The sequence below is a fragment of the Rhinatrema bivittatum genome, chromosome 3, assembly GCF_901001135.1.
Source record: "Rhinatrema bivittatum chromosome 3, aRhiBiv1.1, whole genome shotgun sequence".
Lineage (NCBI taxonomy): Eukaryota > Metazoa > Chordata > Amphibia > Gymnophiona > Rhinatrematidae > Rhinatrema > Rhinatrema bivittatum.
Genome location: NC_042617.1, coordinates 245,449,575 through 245,469,392, shown reverse-complemented (window position 1 = coordinate 245,469,392; position 19,818 = coordinate 245,449,575). Strand labels below are relative to the sequence as shown.

General features: G+C 46.8%; 1 protein-coding gene across 7 annotated transcripts in view; it reads right to left on the bottom strand.

The window, feature by feature from the left end:
* The window catches only part of ENPP3 (ectonucleotide pyrophosphatase/phosphodiesterase 3), a 329,854-nt gene that overhangs the window by 207,718 nt on the left and 102,318 nt on the right, over window positions 1–19,818 (bottom strand). For all 7 annotated transcript variants that reach the window (XM_029594399.1, XM_029594400.1, XM_029594401.1 and 4 more), the window contains 4 exons: window positions 18,175–18,297; window positions 12,602–12,727; window positions 6,811–6,871; window positions 3,045–3,142 (listed from right to left, as the gene is read on the bottom strand). In XM_029594399.1, the coding sequence (XP_029450259.1) occupies window positions 3,045–3,142; window positions 6,811–6,871; window positions 12,602–12,727; window positions 18,175–18,297 (408 nt within the window). The remainder of the gene's footprint in view (window positions 1–3,044; window positions 3,143–6,810; window positions 6,872–12,601; window positions 12,728–18,174; window positions 18,298–19,818) is intronic.

Sequence of the window (19,818 nt, the reverse complement as noted above, 5' to 3'; positions counted from 1 at the left end):
GATCTCATGTTTAGTTAATGGAATTTAACCTAACTTAATGTTTAACTTAATGTTTAATGTATTCGCCCACCCGCGACCGTTCTATTGTACTGTATACCGGTGTGATCTGTATTTCATACAGGAATGTCAGTACATAAGAATTCAAAATAAATAATAAATACATAAATAACTAGACAATTCCACCTCCCTTCAGAATGTTATGAATTGGAGAGTGGACCCCTGTTCCGAGGTAGAGTCAGCACAGCCGAGAAGGGAATTAACCCTTGTCGGTCTCTACCGTCGGATGGCAAGGCCTGTTGGAGAGGTAGAGCTGAAGACATCACCCTGGAAGCTCGTGAAACCCCCCCCCCCCCCCCAAGGAGGAGCCTGTAGGGGCACGGCCGCTGGGGCTTAGGAGACTCCCTGAAGAACGAAGATGGTCTGGATGCAGGCACCTCCAGCAGGTCGTGAGAAGTCGGGGAATATACTTGAAGAATAGTCCCAGTCCAGTCCAAGGGTCGAAGTCCAGAGAGAGGTCGAGAGCCGGTCCAGGAGCAGACGGGAGAATGGTCCGAAGCCAATCCAGGAACAAGAAGGAGAAGGGTCCAGAGCCAGTCCACGTCAAAGCCAGAAAATCACTACCACCAGTCCAAGGGTCAGGAGCCAAAGAATCAGTCCAACGGGGAGAAGAGCAGAAGCGGGGCAAGAAGCAGATCCGGAACACCAAACAGGAAACCAGGAACTGAGCCTCAATACCAAGGCAAGGTCTGAGGAGCAGACCTTGCCTTAAATACCTGGAAGAAGGGAGGAGTCTTCAGGAGGGAGCCACGACAGGAAATGTCGTGGCCCCTTTAAATCTATTCTTCAGCCGCGCGTGCAGCCCTATGCAGCCAGGAAGTGGGAGGAGTCATCGCAGCTCCTGCAGGAGCCCCCAAGTGCACCCTGCGTCGCGGGTGAGTACTTGTTCCCGGCCGCCACAGCCGGCGGCCATGACGGTCGGCCCCGGTCTCGGTTTGCCGTGGCCGGCGGCCATAACACAGAAGGCTATGGAGTCATTATTATTTCATTGAAAGCAAATGCTGTCCCTTGTTTTAAAATTCCCAAAAATTTCAAAAACAAGCTTCTGGATTTGTTGGGTAATCTTGGGCCAGTTCCATCTTTTAGTAATACGAGACTGATCAACCCCATTATATCGGACACTACCAGAGGCCCGATATGCTTTCTTTCCATTGGGAGTACATTTCCATGACCTAATTGTCATCAGACTGATCCAAGTTTTGATCATTAGGTATCACGCCTCTATAAAGCAGATTTTGGGCAATGGAATCCCTTCAGCTAGATTTTTCACTGCATTAGTATGCAGTGGAAGAAGCCTATTTGAGTTCTGTGTTCCTTTACATTGCAAGCAAAGAGATTCTTCAGTGTCAGCTCTTTTTGTTATTCTGTTATTCACTGATCGAGGATTATGCTCACATTCCAATTTTACCGGGGGTCGGGAGGTTCTGTGAGAACAGAGATGGATATATATACTCGGTGTCTTAGCTGGCAAATTTTAAAGTGGAAATCAGTGTTTTACGCATCAGAGTTCAAATCAATGTCATTTTCATCACAGTAACAGCATGAAATCATGAGACTACGGAGGGAAAGAAGTGACGTTTTCCAAGTCAGATGGATAGATCCATCAGCGGTAAATGTTTCTACAGTGTACACAGGAAAAACATGATGTGGAGTGGAAAGCAAATTCAAAACCCAATACATTCAGACTTTTGATTGCATCCATGGCTTGCCCTATTTGTGGTCTTCAGTACAGGCTGGCTCAGGGTATGGTAACAAGAAATCTGCACACTAAAGGCAATTTGATTTTTTTTTTTAAGCTAAAATTATATTTCTGACCTCTAACGTTCAGGTTTTTCAGGGCTTACCGTCACCTTCTCTGAGTCCAGCCAGGCTGGTTGTATGTACTGTTTCCCCCTAATATACCTGTGTGCCAACTGATATTTTTTATCAGTCAAGACTCTTTCTAAAGGGAAATTTTACATTTGCCGAGACTAACGGCACAGCCCCGTTTTGTACTTTCCCACCATTTTGTCCTTCCCCCATCGGGGAGCCAGTAGGAATCGCCTCCCAGTGCTTGCTGGTTCCATCAGCACAGGAAGATAAGCAATTGAGACCAGTCTCAAATCTAGAGAATAGTGCAATGTTGTTGCAAGGTTAATCAGTGGCACAATACATACAGACTCAGAGGTCTGCATAAGTCTGTGCTGCATATTCCTTCTATGTAAGAAACCAGACTAAGCAATAAAAATGTATGGAATAAGCTGCTTTTAAAAAAGAACTTTATTACCCAGAGTCAATCAATGTGTATAATAATATACGGGCGGATTTTAAAAGCCCTGCTCGCGTAAATCCGCCCGGATTTACGCGAGCAGGGCCTTGTGCGCTGGCGCGCCTATTTTCCATAGGCCACCGGCGCGCGCAGGTCCCGGGGTTTTTGGAAGGGAGCGTGTCGGGGGCGTGTCGGGGGCGGGACCCGACGATGCGGCGTTTCGGGGGTGGGACCGGGGGCATGGTTTCGGCCCGGGGCGTTTCGGGGGCGTGGCCGCGCCCTCCGGAACTGCCCCCGGGTCGAGTCTCGGCGCGCCAGCAGCCCGCTGGCGCGCGTAGATTTACGTCTCCCTCTGGGAGGCGTAAATCCGTGGATAAAGGTAGGGGGGGGGTTAGATAGGGCCGGGGGGGGGGGTTAGGTAGGGGAAGGGAGGGGAAGGTGAGGGGAGGGCGAAAGAAAGTTCCCTCCGAGGCCGCTCCGATTTCGGAGCGGCCTCGGAGGGAACGGTGACAGGCTGCGCGGCTCGGTGCATGCTGGCTGCCCAAAATCGGCAGCCTTGCGCGTGCCGATCCAGGATTTTAGAAGATACGCGCGGCTACGCGCGTATCTTCTAAAATCCAGTGTACTTTTGTTTGCGCACCAGCGAGAACGCACTTTTTTAAAAAATCTAACCCATAATGTAATATATTACATATTCTTACATTTGCTATAATGTATATGCATTTTTAATGCTACTTACTGAGTTTTTCAATATTTGGCATTAAAGATCCCCATGTCTGCAAATATTCTGCTCTAAATCCATCCATGGAAAAAAGGATAACAGGTGGCAGATTAAATCTGTAAAGCAGAAATAAAAATTAAATGTTGACGACTCCTCAGCATCACTCACGTTTCTGTCCTCCCCCATCTCCACCTCCTTTTCATCTCCCTCTAACAAACTCAAGGCTTCGATCTCTTCAGTTCTTCCTTCACCTCCTGCACTTTACACTTCAAATTTACCTGTGCAATGCTTCACATGAGTCTACTACAGGAATGAAGGTACGTTTGCACAACACTCACAGGAAAGAGATCAGAGAAAGAGGTTTGAATTAATCCTGGCATAGTTTATCCCACCAAGGAAATCATTTGTGGATTACTTAATTCTAGGAGAGCCTACTACTCAAATATATGTGAAAGGAGTTTTGGCATCAACTCCATGATTAAATTTGAATGAAAACAGAAATTAATCTATTTTTTACTGCTGGAGTGATTCCAAAGTCAAATTATAATAGGGGTGTGAGGGAGTGTATAAGAAACTCATAACACCTTAAAGGACTGGCCACAGCTATCTGGCCCAGTCTTCCTTAAAGCCAACCCAGCAAGGGATTCTGGGCCAGGAAGGATCCCTGCAGCCTTGGATAAAAAGGCAGGGCCCAGAAGACTAAGAAGGCCTCTGAAAGAAGGCAGGAAGCCAGTCTAAGCAAGAACTGCGTATACTGGATTGTTGAGGCTGCATAGGTAAGCGGCCTCTGTTCTGTACTTTAGATTTTGCTTGTAAATAAAAAGTTTGTCTGGAATCAGCCAGAGTTTGGCCTCCTTTTTTTTACTCCTGGCTGTTTCCCAACTCATGGCAACACCCGAGTGACTACATATGGTGGCAGCAGTGGGACCTGAACCCATGCCCCTTCAGAGACTGGAGCCTCAATCCAGGTGAATCCATTTCCTTATATTCTGTTTAAGATGAAATCAGGGGAGGACTCTGAGATCTTCCTAAAAAACTATAAAAGGACCTGTTACACTTACCACCCGTGCTGACCCTGCTCCCCATGGTCTCCTACCTCGCACCACCGGCTGGCTCACCCCTGGACCCCCCGTGCCTTCCTCCAACGGTCCTGCTTTCGTTCTGTCTGTGCAGGGCCTCCGTTGGGGCATTGGGACACCGCTGGTTTCCCTGCCTGCCAGGTCCTCCCTCTAGGAGCGCGCACGTGACTATGGCCTCTCCTTAAAGGGCCAGTGGCGGGAAATCCCTGCGGGTCGAGCAGGATGTCGTCACCATGCTTGGCCTATTTAGGCCTGCTTCTCCTTCACCTCCCTGACTTAGCAATGAGTCTCCTGCCTTGAGTGGTAGTTCTGGTGCCTTCCTGAGTCAGTTCCTGCCCTTCGCTCCTGGATCTGCTTCTGTTCCTGCCTTCTGCTCCTGCTCCTGCCTTCCACTCTTTTTCCAACTTCCAACTCCTCGCCCATCACTCCTTCTCCCCTCGGATGGACCTTTTGGCTTTTGACCTCGGACCGGACCTCTCTTGCTTGCTTGCCACCTGCCCAGGACTTCGGATCAGACCTCTCGCTGTTTGCTTGCTGCCTGCCCAGGACTTCAGACCAGGACTTCCTCCCACCTGGCCATGCCACCGTGGAACCTGCCTCTAGTACTTCGTCGGAACTTCCGTACAGGGGCCCACCTAAGTCCAGCCAGTCCCGGCACCCAAAGGCTCAACCCTCGGGGAATGGGATTGGTATTGGTAAAGCTCCAGCTGGCCCCTGTCTTTCGTCAGCCTCGCCTCCTGTTGTTGGGAACCTGCGGCAGGTCTTCCTCCCAGGTAGTGTCAACCCCAATACAGGCCAAGGGTCCACATTTCCGTCAAGGTCACAACAGGATCCCTCGCCTATCGGGTTAGCCAAAAGCCAACTGACAAGTTTGCTCATAGGCAAAAGCCAAGCAGTCTTTCAAACGACCAATCCAGATGGAAGGGCCACCTATGCAGAAGCCAAGACCACCATCCTAGAAAGAGCTGGGTATACCTACAGCAGTTCCAGCTGGGTATCCTGCAGCCCGAGGAAAGCCCCCAAAACCTGTTCCATCATCTGAAAGATGCTGGCTGGAAGTAGCTGCAGCCTGGGGCAAAGACATCCCCAAAGTAGTGAAACTGGTACTTCTAGAACAGTTCCTAGATGGGCTTGACCCACCCATGCAGAACTGGGTCTATTGCCTCCCAGGGCTCACTTTGGAAAAAACAATAAAAGTCACAGCCTTTCACCAGGAACAATTAATGCCCGACATGGTATGGAGGCTAGAAAGACATCCCACAAAGCTGCCATAGCACATAATGAGACTGGAGGACTCCAGCAATGATTCTTTGAGGCAGCAGCCCATCTTCTATTACCTGACCACAGCCTCTCCTGCTTGCGTCAACTGTGGAAGGAGAGGTCATTTGTCATGGGACTGTTGTTATGAGGGAATCAAAGTTATGGACAACAGCTTAGTGATATAGCCAACATGAGAGGAAAAAGTCCACTTGGATAAAAACAAATCTCCAAAGCCAGGGCTGATCCTCAAATCAAAAGAAAAAGGGAACCTCAGGGAACCCAGGAATGAGGCTATAGATATTTTTCCTTCTGTCCCCTTTGTGCAGGGAATGGACCTGAAGATCACTGCCTGGATGGAAAGGCAGAAAATGAAGAGCCTTTGGGTGGAGTGCCTAAAGCCAAAGGGGATCCCTTCCTGCGGGCATGCTCTTTTTGTAAGACTGAGGACCATAAGGGTAAAGAGTGCCTACAGCTTAAAGACATGGAATGGGAACACAGGCTGGCAGAACAATGCAAGAAGGAGCAGGGGACAGTAGCAGAACCCCAGAAGGAGAATGAAAAGTGAGCATAAAAAAAACTTTGTGGACATTCCTCATTCATGACTTAAGGAGTCTGTGATCTAGGTGCATCTGAATTAAGTTCCTACTCAAGCTTTAGTGGATTCAGGTTCTGGTAAGACTCTCATTCATGAGGACCTGCTCAAAAAGAACACATCAACCATAAGAGGAGAGAGATACTTCCCTGTATACATGGGGACAAACAGAAGTATCCCACCAGTCAGGTCCTATTGATGACTCTGGCAGGACAAGCCATTATAGAAGCAGGAGTCCTTCCCAAGCTCCTGTACTCGGTCATTCTGGGACACGATTGTCCCCAGTTTGTAACTCTAGTGAGCTGGCCTTTATCTAACCCTAGGAGATTTGCCTTTATCTAAGTGGAGTTTACCTTCCGGGTGCACAAGTATATTCTCTGACCTATAAATGTTCACCTGGACTCCTCACCAGCAGGTCTCTCCCCGGAGACACTCCCAGTCACCTGCCTGTGCCATGCTGGATTGTCAGTCATACAGTCAGACTGGTCTCATTCAGTTCAAACTTCCATCCAGTTTCTGAGTCAGCCCCAACCTGAGATGGAGGTACAGTAGCTATTTACCGCCTTTTGAATTGAGAGTGGAGACATTCCTTGCTGCCCCCACTTGGGACAAAGGATGTTGGGAGAGTTTTGGGGAGTTTTGGAGGTATCTAGGAGTAAGACAGGGGAAATGCCCTAATGAATTTATATGAAATAGATTTGCATACAACTGAGGCAGTGTGCATGCAAATACCTCTCATGTATATTCTTTAGGCATATCCTAATTATCCAACCAGTTTGTGGCAATCGAGGCCTCGTGTTGCCCACCCTGCACTAGATTTAAATATAAATATATAAATTGATGAGGAGCTTACCCTTTGGGACATTGAGGTTGAATGATGGGTTCACACTTGTCTTTTACCCATGGTGTGTCACCTAAAAAGAACAATTAAATGGCAACACTGGATATTGTTGTTATAAGAGGAAAAATGCAAAAATATCAAAATATGGAATACTACACTGTTTCACTAGAGATGATAATGAAGTCAGTTCACATATCACTGAATCCTGAGTAAACTTTCTCTTGGGCCATGAAATAGTATAGAGTACGTAGCATCCCTACATCCTTTCATATATTCTATTTTAGAGACTGTATATATAAAGAGACAGAGAGAACCAATATTGTTAAAGCAGGAGCTCTTAGCCAATCAGAAGGAAGAGATTTCCATATAGTTTAAGGGGATCACCAAACCTTCCATATGGTCATCAAAACCACCATGCTTTCATACCATGAAGCATGATTCTTGCCTCAGACAATATGGAAAGCCTTCGATCAAAAGTACAGATTAGGAGAGGATCTTAACAAATCTGGCCCTTCCTTATTCTCAAGGGATATAACTTTTATGACTGTCACAGCTTCTCCCAGATGAAATTCTGCTCTGTTTTTCCCAGGTTGTAATTTTACAATAGTTTTGTAACTGTGACACTGGATAGGAGTGATAACTCTAGAGTAGCTTCAGGTGAACTCAGGAATAAACATTTGCCACTTCGCAAGCACTGTGGCTTTGCCACAGAGTTTGAGAGGCCTGTCTTAGCAAAGCAGATTTTCCTGTAAACAGTAATTTTCAAAGACACTTCTGCAAGTAAAAAAAGCAGTGCTTAATCCATGGAAATGGCCTTTTACAAAATTTCCTTTCTAATATGCGAGTAAACTTGCATGCATAGCACCTGTATGTGCTTCAGTAATGAGTAGAGGCATTCCTGGGGTGGGGGACTGGGGAGAAATTTGAATTTAGGCACACACTTTAATATTTGGAGCAGAGGCATAGCCTAGTAGTTAAAGCAGTGGGCTGTGAATCAGCAAAGCAAGAGCTGACATGCCTTGTGACCTTGGAAAAGTCACTTCACCCTCAGGTAGAAAAAGATTGGAAACCGGCTGGGAATAGAGAGATACCTACAGTGCCTAAATGAAATCTGCTTTAAAGTGTCACGGAATAAAAATAAATACAATTTTCAAAAGCAGGTGAAAAAAAAAAATAAAAGCTGTGTGCATATATTGGCAAGAGTAAACAAGTTCAGGAAATTTTGGTGTGATCATTTCCATAGCAAAAATGTATGCCAACTTTCCTTTTGAAAATTGGTGTACAGTCTGCAGGTAAAGAAGTATCCACAGTCTTTACACCAATGCAGCAGTTACAGAATTACCCGCGAGGCATTTATATTCATGCATAGGAGCTGGAAGTGGTTTGTCATCACTTAACCGATACCTTGCAAGATCAATTTAATTGTCTTTCTAAACTTATTACTGGGTAATACATTTAAAACTAATAAGAGAAAATATTTTTTTACTCAATGCGTAATTAAGATCTGGAATTTTTTTTCCAGAAGATGTGGTGAAAGCTGTTAGTATTAGGGTTGTGCTTCGGCCGAACCTTTCGTCCTAGACGAATGCACATCCCTAGTTAGTACAGCTGCATTTAAAAAAGGTTTGACCAAGTTTCTGGAGGAAAAGTCCATTAAAAATTATTAAGGAAGAGTTGCAGAAATCCACTGCATATTCTTGGGATAAGCAGCATGGAATCTGTCTACCACTTGGGATCCCGCCAGGTACTTGTGACCTGGCTTGGCCACTGTTGGAAACAGGATGCTGGGCTTGATGGATCCTTGGTCTGACCCAATATGTTCTTATGTTCTTATTATTAGGTTTTGTGGAGCTCCTGACTCAGCAATGACAAAACTTCAGTTCTGGTTTTCATCCCCACTGTATTCTAATCTGTTTATTAACAAAAAAAAACCCAAAACAACACCCCCCCCCCCCCCCCCCCCAGAACTTCAGCCAAGGTTGATTTAGCTAAAGTAGAAGGAAGGCTATGGGATGGGCCTCACTGAACTATCATAGTCCAACTTGGTGCCAGCCAACCCTGAAACTGGTGCCATTTTGACATTACTTTGGTGACAGTCTCTGGGCTGGGCACCATTTTTAGGGGTAGATTTTCAGACGAGCGCGAACAGCCTACTTTTGTTTGCGCTCCAGGCGCAAACAAAAGTACGCTGGATTTTAGTAGATACGCGCGGAGCCGCGCGTATCCACTAAAATCCTGGATCGGCGCGCGCAAGGCTATCGATTTTGTATAGCCTGCGCGCGCCGAGCCGCGCTGCCTCCCCCCGTTCCCTCCAAGGCCGCTCCGAAATCGGAGCGGCCTCGGAGGGAACTTTCCTTTGCCCTCCCCTCACCCTCCCTTCCCCTACCTAACCCCCCCCCCCCGGCCCTGTCTACACCCCCCCCTTACCTTTGTCGGGGGATTTACGCCTCCCGGAGGCAGACGTAAATCCCCGCGCGCCAGCGGGCCTGCTGCGCGCCGGGCCGCGACCTGGGGGCGGGTACGGAGGGCGCGGCCACGCCCCCGGGCCGTAGCCACGCCCCGTACCCGCCCCCCAAAACGCTGCCGACACGCCCCCGCAACGCCGCGCGCTCCGGCCCCGCCCCCCGACACGCCCCCCTCCGAGAACCCCGGGACGTACGCGAGTCCCGGGGCTCTGCGCGCGCCGGGAGGCCTAGGTAAAATAGGCTTCCCGGCGCGCAGGGCCCTGCTCGCCTAAATCCGCCCGGTTTTGGGCGGATTTACGCGAGCAGGGCTCTGAAAATCCGCCCCTTTGGGGTAGATTTTCAGACGAGCGCGAACAGCCTACTTTTGTTTGCGCTCCAGGCGCAAACAAAAGTACGCTGGATTTTAGTAGATACGCGCGTAGTCGCGCGTATCTACTAAAATCCTGGATCGGCGCGCGCAAGGCTATCGATTTCGTATAGCCTGCGCGCGCCGAGCCGCGCAGCCTACCCCCGTTCCCTCCTAGGCCGCTCCGAAATCGGAGCGGCCTAGAAGGGAACTTACCTTTGCCCTCCCCTCACCTTCCCCTACCTAACCCACCCGCCCGGCCCTGTCTAAACCCCCATCCTACTTTGTCGGGGGATTTACGCCTCCCGGAGGGAGGCGTAAATCCCCGCGCGCCAGCGGGCCTCCTGCGCGCCGGGCCGCGACCTGGGGGCGGGTACGAAGGGCGCGGCCACGCCCCGGGCCGTAGCCACGCCCCCCGTACCCGCCCCCAAAACGCTGCCGACACGCCCCCGCAACGCCGCGCGCTCCGGCCCCGCCCCCCGACACGCCTCCCGACACGCCCACTCCGAAAACCCCGGGACTTACGCGAGTCCCGGGGTTCTGCGCGCGCCGGGAGGCCTATGTAAAATAGGCTTCCCGGCGCGCAGGGCCCTGCTTGCGTAAATCCGCCCGGTTTTGGGCGGATTTACGCGAGCAGGGCTCTGAAAATCCGCCCCTTAATGAATTGTGGTGGGACAGGAGTGAGTGTGAATTGCTCTTGTCCTTTTATCTTGCCAGGACCCTCACAGAAGGGGTAAGTCCCTACCCCGGCTGATATATGGGTGGCAGGTGGGGGGGGTGGAGAGTCCAATGGAGGCCCAGATTTGGCTCAGCTCAGCTAGATAGACCGGCGTCTCAGTAGGGGGTAGGGGCCAGGAAGGTCCTGGGAATGCCCTGGGGAGTGTTTTTTTAGTTAAATATCGCAGATTTTAGAAATGTTGTGCAGGAGTTTTTATTAACAATGGCCGACTATTGTAATGTGCTTTTAGTTGGTTTAGCAAAGTATCATATTAAGGCCGCTCAAATGCTGCAAAACGCTGCCGCACGCATGCTTTTACGCAGCAATATCAGAGATCATGTAACACCATTGTTTCAGAGATTATATTGGTTATCAATAGAGTATTTAATTAAATTTAAAATTTTACTATTCGTATTCAAAGAAATACTGGTCCATCTTATTTCTCCACATTATGAAATAAATATGTTCCTAGATAAGCTTTACGATTGGAAGCTGATTGTCTTTTGTCTTTGAAGGAACATTGATTGACCGAGACACGTAAGCGTACATTTTCTTATATTGAGCCACAGTTATGGAACGCTCTTCCGCAGCCCTTGAGATTGATTGATGTGACAATTTTTCTTCAGAAATGAAAGGCCTATTTGTTCATTGAAGGTTTTCAGAATCAGTAATGACTGCATGAAATGCAATTGTCTGTAATATGTCGGGATGCAACTAATGCAATTTTTGTGACGTGCTGTTTGAAATTGTTTTATTACTATCTGTGTAAATAATGCTCACCGCGGAATATAAACTTTTGAAATAAAATAAATAAATAAATAAATAAATGGAAATGTATGCACATAAATTCTCTTGGAAAAGCTATGCACACCAAATAGGTGTAATTGTGAGTGCTGAGTTTTGCTGGGATAATTTTCAAAGTGAACTTCATGCTTTTGAAAACTGCCGTAGCTTGGGTGCATAACAGCCTGCAGATTTGTGGGGGTCTATTATAAAATTGCCTCCAGAAAGAGAAAATGCCATTGTGAACAAGCTGGCAATGGAACATTACAAAATCAATTTAAAACAAATTCCTTTCTGCCCTCCTTTTCCTGTATTTCTTAAAAAGAAACCTCCTTGCTCAAAATTCTAGGCAACACATGCAGCCATGTCCATACAGCTTAAGTCACATTGAATTCTCGGCACAGGCAGGCCTGGATATAGACACAGGCAACAGAGGTAACTGCCGAGGGCAGGGGTGGGCATTTCCAGTTCTACAAACCAGTCGGGTGTTCAGGATATCCCTAATGAATATGTATGAGAGAAATTTGTATGCACACTGCCTCAGTTGTATGCAAATCTATGTCATGCATATTCATTAGGGATATCCTGGAAGCCCGACTACTTTGTGGCCCTCGAGGACCGGAATTGCTCATCCCTGGCCTAGGGCACCACATTTTGAAAGCATCAAATATCCAGGCCAAAGAGGTACCTGCTCCTGGCCTTGCATTAGGGCCGTGGGCCAGCACAGCCTCAAAGAGGCATCACCGTGGCAACTCCAGCTTTGGGCGTCAAAAGCCTTAAATCCGGCCCTGAGCACAAAGTCAAAGAGAATGGAGGGGGGAGGACAGGGGAGGGCTAATTAGTGAAGGATGTTTCAAAGAGGAAGGGCCTAGTTTACCAAAGGGCTCCTGCTATTCTCCGACCCCCAGGAAAATGTTTTGACAAACCTGACTTGAACTGGCTAATAAGTAGCTCAGTGTTAAACTGTGTGAATATGGCAGGTGAATAACTGGAAAAGACCTGTTAGAGGGACCTCTTCCCTTTGCACTAGAAGCAAATGTATAGTGGAGAACCATGCCAGAAGCTGCTGGTTTGGTTTGCATGACTGCTTTTATAGTGGTGAACAGCTGTCTTCACTTCAGTAAATGTTTTACTGCAGCATTCTCTGTAAAATATTCAGTTCCATTTGTGCACATTTTTAGGCCTTAGATTGACCAGTCTTTGTTGACGTAGTTACCTCTAATGTGGGATTATAGAACATTTAGTTTACTCCTAAACAGGATTATTCCTGTCAAACAACAGCATGAGAGCGAGAGGGTGTGGGGCCCACAGAAATATGCAGAGCCAAGCTCTTTTCTATGGGCCCAGCCCATGGAAATTAGATGCTGGTTTCAGATGAAAGCTGGCACTATAGCCATGAACAGGAAGGCCTGCCTGTGGCGTTTGCAGTGAGAGTCGCTCAGAGTTTTTGAATAGTTGTAAAAAGGCGCTTGGTTACTGTAAGATCTTTACCTTTGCAAACACTCTTGTAGTCTGCGCAGCAGTCCCCTTTGCTCAAGCAGTCATCAGAGCAAAAGCAATGGCTGCCTGCTAGCCGCTTCTCACCACATCTTAGCCTGCTGCACGTCCAGAGCTGAGCTGTGAAATTAGAAGTGATGTTGCATGTTAACCAGTACAAGACAGCATGTATTCCAGCCTTATGATGGAGCCTGTTCTCTTGGTTGCATTTCCGATGAGCTATAAACAATTCAAAATCAAACTCTAGTCGTGCAGATTTCTTCCTGGGTTGAGTTTGCCTGGAAAAGGGGGGTTTCTCTAGATTTGTTAGGAAAACCATTTGTATTTTTGTTTCTTAGTGAATCTAGGTAAAATCGGAAGCACATCTGAGAATCTGCTTTGGATCTTTGAAAAATCAGGTCAGCCAATTCAAAATGAAATCCACTTCACATTTTTTGCAAACATGCGGTGGATTTTTCTTTTCCTTTGGTTTTTTGTTTGGGTTTTTTTGCTCACCAGGCAGTTTCCTCCTGCTCTTGGCCTTCCAACTGAATTAGAACCAGCACTGGAATCTGGTGCCATGAGCCTTCATTCATAAATACCCAGGGATTTTTCTTCTCTTTTTAGATTCTTTCCCCACTTCCTTTAGTCCTGTCGTTGCAGTGATAGTCTTCGGCCGGGTCCACGCATGAAGGCTCTTTCTGGTTAACCTGCAATCATGGGTCCTAGATCTGGCCAGTAGGAGTCACTATTGTGCACTGAGAATAACGTTCTCCCTGCAGGGGCTATGAGTTACCATCTGTCTGCATTCCCATCCTCAGTCAACCCAGGAAGCAGAAGATCTGATCCAGGAATCAAACCCAGGTTTCTCCTAACATATTTGGTTCACCTGGCCAGTTTTAAAGAAGAGAGGCCAATGGCCAGCAAGTAATTCTGCTAACCATTGCTTCTGTACTGGCAAAAACTCCTCACGTCATCCTCCCAGCCTCCCCTCTACCACCACGGCTCTAGTGCAGGGGCCATGTCAAGTCCTATCATAGAGGTGACAGCAGCGGCAGCAACAAGCTCTGGGAGCACGCAGGCCAGGGAGCAAGTCAGTGCGCACTCCACTCCCAGGTGTCACCTTCCATATGGAAGCCAGGAGGGGCTGAGACCACTGTGGGGGTGGAGGTTTGACAGACCAGTTTTGTAACGTTTGAAAGCTGACAACCCTAGACCCTCCGCATGACAATGTACAGCATTGTCACTTAGAGATGTGAATCAGAACCGGAATCGGTTCTGATTCCGGTTCCGATTCACATCGTGGGGTTTTTTTTTTCGTCCAACCCGATTGCGGTTTTGTTTATCGGCTGCGCCCGAGCCGATAAACAAAAATCCCACCCGACCCTTTAAAACGAATCCCTTAGCTTCCCCCACCCACCCGACCCCCCAAAAAAACATTTTACAGGTACCTGGTGGTCCAGTGGGGGTCCCGGGAGCGATCTCCCACTCTCGGGCCGTCGGCTGCCACTAATCAAAATGGCGCCGATGGCCTTTGCCCTTACCATGTGACACGGTATCCCCAGCCATCCAGTGCTCCCTCCATGTGACAGGGGCCGGCCAATGGCACGGATACCCTGTCACATGGTAAGGGCAAAGGGCCATCAGCGCCATTTTGATTAGTGGCAGCTGACGGCCTGGGAGCGGGAGATCACTCCTGGGACCCCCACTGGACCACCAGGTACCTGTAAAAAGTTTTTGGGGGGGTCGGGAGGGTGGGGGAAGCTAAGGGATTCGTTTTAAAGGGTTGGGGTGGGTTTAGGGGTTATTTTTGTGTGCCGTTTTTCCCGCCCTCCCCCAAAACGATAAGAGAACCCCCACGAACAATTTTGTGGGGTTTTCCTATCATTTTGGGGGAGCCCCCGATTTCTGATGATTTTGAAAATATCGTACGATATTTTCAATCATCCGAAGCCCGAGTCACATCCCTACTGTCACTGAGCCAACGGGCTAGCACCACAGTGACATTTTCAAGGCATTTCAGGTTTTGCTTCAATCCACATTTTCACGTCTCAAATTGCAGTATTTGTTTTTTTCAAATGAAAAGCAGTAGCAGCTCTTATCCAGGACTTCCTGGCTTAGGATTTTAAAGGAGGTTGCATGCCCCTCTTGAAGCCTAATGCGGGGAGGGTGTGGGGAGTTAAATGTTCATGTTTTATTGTTGTTATATTTGTTGTAACTGTTTGTCTATATTTTATGAATGCATTTTGTAATCCACGTATGAACATTGAGATAATACACGGAATATATTACTTTTTGGTAAATAAATAAATGTCTCCAGTATGTGCCACTGTTCCTTTTAGAAAGAGAGTGACAGACACCTCTTCTACTGCCTCAGGGCTCTGTCCTGGGCCCTCTTTTCTCCTCACTGTATACTAATTCCCTTGGTGCTCTGATTTCCTCTCATGGCTTTCAATACCATTTTTATGCTGATGACTCCCAGATCTACCTTTCTACATCAGTCCCAGATCTCGGCCTGCTTATTTGACATTACTGCCTGAATGTCCCATCGCCACCTTAAACTCAACATGGCCAAGATGGAGGTCCTTATCTTCCCCCCACAAGTCCAACTCCCTCCTTTCTCTGTGGATAACACAGTCATTACCCCGGTCCCATTAGCCTCTAACTTAGGTCGTCTTCGACTCCTCTCTCTCTCCTTTTCTACACATATCCAAAACTTGTTAAAACATGACATTTCTTTCTCTGTAACCTTGTCAAAATCCATCATTTCCTTTCTGAACATACTACCAGAACCCTTATCCACTCTCTCATCCTCTGCCGCTTAGACTATTGAAACCTGCTCCTCACAGGTCTCCCAGCAAGCCATCTCTCACCTCTGAAATTGGTTCTAAATTCAGCTGCATGACTTATCTTTTGCTAACGTTGCTATACTCACATAACCCCTCTTCTGAAGTCACTGCAGTGGCTCCCTATCCACTCCCGCATACAGTTCAAGCTCCTCTTTCCTACCTACAAATGCCTTCACTCTGCAGCACCTCACTACCTCTCCTCTCTTATTTCTCTCTAGACCCCTCCTCATGTACTCCACTCATCGGATAAGTCACTCCTTTCTGTGCCCTTCTCCTCTAACTCCAATTCCAGACTCTGTGCCTTCCACCTGGCTGCGCCGTGTGCTTGGAATAGTCTTCCTGAACTGGTGCATCATGTTCTCTCTCTCTTGCCATATTTAAATCACATCTAAAGACCCACCTTTTTGAAGCTGCTTTTAAATTTTATGCCTGTCTGCTTTTAGCCTTTTTAACTAACTTTCTTTTCTTTTTAACTATTGTATTGCTTTATGAAATGCCCCAAGTCTCTTGTCCTGTATGTTTGTCTTAATAGACTGTAAGCTCTATTGAGCAGGGACTGACTTTTTGTATGTTTGTATAGCGCTGCATATGTCATGTAGCACTATAGAAATACTAAGTAGTAAAAGTTGTAGGACAATGAGCTCATGCCAAGGAAAGTAAGCTGATTACTGGAATACCTCAAGGATCTGTCCTGGGCCCAGTTCTGTTCAATATCTTTGTGAGCAATACTGCAGAGGGCTAGTCGGAAAAATGTGTTTGCTTGCAGATGACACAAAGATCTGCAGCATAGTGGACACATATGAGGGAGTAAACAGAATGAGACATGATCTTAAGAGAGTTTGAGATCTCACTTCACCCTCCTTTGCCTCGGGTACAAACATAGGGGTGGATTTATCAAAATGTGGTAAGTACTGCATGCGATAGCAAAAGGGGTGTGTTTTATGCTAATATAGCACCACCAGGGGACCATTGTTGAGAGAGAGAGAGAGAGAGAGAGAGAGAGAGAGAGAGAGAGACACACTGGCTATAAGATCATTGCCCATAGATAGGTATTTGTATCCCTATGGTAGGCCCACCTAGTAACTCGAGGTGGGGTTTAGGTAAGAGTGTAGGGGGTTAGGGGCCACTTTGACATTCTACGTGACACCTACGAACAGAACAGTGGTCTCTTGTAAAGATTTGTTGGCCTTCGGAGTGAGGAAACTCACTCCAAGATGAGATTTGTGGAAGGTTCTCTCAACCTAGCTTGATGGACTCTCTACCTGGGTAACATCAAGCTAGGTTGAGAGAACATTGCCCAAATCTCATCTTGGAGTGAGTTTCCTCACTCCGAAGGCCAGCAAATCTTCACAAGAGACCACTGTTCTGTTCGTAGGTGTCACGTAGAATGTCAAAATGGCCCCTAACCCCCTACACTCATACCTAATCCCCACCTCGAGTTACTAGGTGGGCCTACCATAGGGATACAAATACCTACCTATGGGCCATAATATTATGGCCAGGCTTGCTCTCTCTCTCTCTCCCCCCCCCCCCATCAATTCACTTGAAATAGGACTTACGGGAGACATCACTAATGGCAATGAAACCTTACCACACAGTCACAGCAGCTATCACACAGCCTAACACATTCCAAAGAGGTATAGTTAAAATCAGTGTTATGGCTGTCTTCACAGACAGGCTAACCCAGCCCACTCTCCACCCCCTAACTCCTCCTATTTTCTGAATTTGCATCACACCATACGATATGGTGCATTCGCATGCGTTAACGGGGCTTTTTGCATGCGATAAGCCCTTAACGCATGCGAAAACGCCTTATCGCATTTTGATAAATGACCCCCATAGATTGTGAGTCTTCTGGGGACAGGGAAACACCTACAGTACCTGAATGTAATCTGCTTTGAAGTACCTGAAAAGCAGAATATAAATATAAATTATATGTCTTAAAGAAAGTGGTAGGCAGAGTCAGGGGAATGGTAGATTGCATAGTCATGGCATAGCCAGTAGAAATCAGGAGATAACTCCTCTCACAAGTCATTGGTGGAACTTGACTTGGAATTTTGTATCCAAAAAGATATAGACAGAGTAGAGGTGATACAGAGGGAGGCTAGCAAAAATGGTGTAGATTTGCACCAAAAGTCCTAAACAAGGATCTGAATATATGTACCCTAAAAGAGAGGAGAAACATAGAGGATATAATAGAAACATTCAAATACTTCATGGATATAAAATAATGCATAAGAAGTCAATCTCTCTCAGAGGAAAAGAAATTCTAGGACAAAGATCATAATATGAGGCTTAGAGTGGGTAGACTCAGGATTAACATTAGAAAATATTTCTTCACAGTAAGGATGGTGGATGCATGGAATAGTCTATCAGGCAGAGGTGGTGGAGACAAAATTAGTGAAAAAATACAAGAAGTCATGGGAAAAAAAACCCACACAGGGTCCTTAGTTGTGAAGAGAAAGCCAGAGGTTAGTTGAATTCTCTGGCAGTGCAACAAAAGGTCCTTATCTGCCATCAGATTCTCCTTTGCTATCGTATTTATTTTAATGCACATTAGAAAATGCATGACAATCTCAAGAGAAGGTGGGGGAATGGAGGGTCATGCCTACTGCATTTAGGAATATCTATATTTTATCTATTCTTCCAGTGACCTAGGTTTGGTTCTTTAAACTCCAGTGCTAAAGAACACCTCATGTGGCACCCTGAAACGCAAGTGAAAGCCACACTAGCACTTACTTGGCTTCAGACAAATATCTTCAAAATCCCAGCAGCAGTTTTCAAACAGTGTACACTTCTGGTCACACCGGCAGTTCTTCTGGTTTCCATTCAATGGCTCATGACATCTGTTTCTGCAGCTCACTATGCAAACAAGAAAAAGTGTTGGTTACAAATTGAATGCCACTGGAAAATGAATGCCTGTTTCTTAAGAGGTGCAACAGTGAAGCAGAGTATGGGCAGAGCTATGCAATTCACAGTCATCACCACTGCTGCATGCAATAGCTTTGGTTTTATAGGCTCACGACTCTCTCTCTCTCTCCATTTCCCCACAGAGGTTCCTCTCCTCCTGTCACCTTCTGTCTTTGTCTGGCTGTCAGGTTCTTCTCCATTCAGGGCCGGTACTTCCATTAGGCAAACTAGGTGATAGAGAGCCAAAACGGTGGGGGTGGCAAAATCCTGCCAGTCTGAGGTCCAGAGGGTTGCTGTATCAGAGCCAATATTGTCAACGAAGGGAACACTGTGCTGGAGATACTGCCACCAGCAGTCAAGCTGGGGAAGGAAAGGAATGACCAAAGGTTCGCCTAGGGTGCGAAATGTGCATGCACTGATCCTGTCTCCATCTCCCCCCCCCCCCACACACACACACACACAGAAACCTTTCCATCACCCGACCCCTTTCCATTCATCTCCATTTCCCCTTTAAGTTCTTTCCCATTTGCTCCTTGTGTGTCTACAGATTCCTATGCATCTCTGCCTCCATGGTCTTCTTCATTTCTCCCTGCCCTTTGATTCCGCTCTCTCGCGCTCTCTCTTCTCTTAGGTTCTTCTTCATCTTCCCAGATTCCTTTCCACTTACGTCTTCTTTCCTTCAGGTTCTTCTCAGCTTTTTGAGGCTCTGTACTATGGGAAGATTAGTGACAGCCAGTAAGGAAGGGCTATAATGTGTGTGTGTGCTCCCTGGCAGACTTACACTACTTACATGGATAACTTTATCTGGTTATATTTTCACTTGCTGGGTTACTGAATATTAACATCTAGGGGAGCATGCTTTCTGTATCCCTATACTGCTGATATGACTGTGATGAAGAAGAGGAGGTGGAGGAAAGTTGGCTTTTAAAATGTAGTGTTTATTTTAGGAATTATTAGGAAGGGAATGGAAAATAAAACGGAGGATGTCATAATGCCTCTGTATCGCTCCATGTTGAGACCGCACGTTGATTACTCTGTGCAGTTCTGGTCACCGCTGCTCAAAAAGGATATAGCTGCACTGGAGAAAGTGCAGAGAAGAGCGACCAAAATGATAAAGGGCATTGAACGGCTGCCCTATGAGGAAAGACTATAGAAGTTAGAGCTGTTCAGTCTGGAAAAGAGACGACTGAGGGGGAATATGATAGAAGTCTACAAAATCATGAAAGGACTTGAACAAGTTAATGTAAATCGGTTATTTAATATAAATCAGTTATTTACATTAACAAGTTAATGTAAATCTCTTAGTTCCTTGTAAACCGATATGATGTACCCATGAATGTCGGTTTTAAAAAGTTGTTAAATAAATAAATAAATATGTACTCTCTCAGATAATAGAATGACCAGGGGGCACTCCATGAAGTTAGCAAGTATCTCATTTAAAACAAATCGAAGAAAATTCTTTTTCACTAAGCA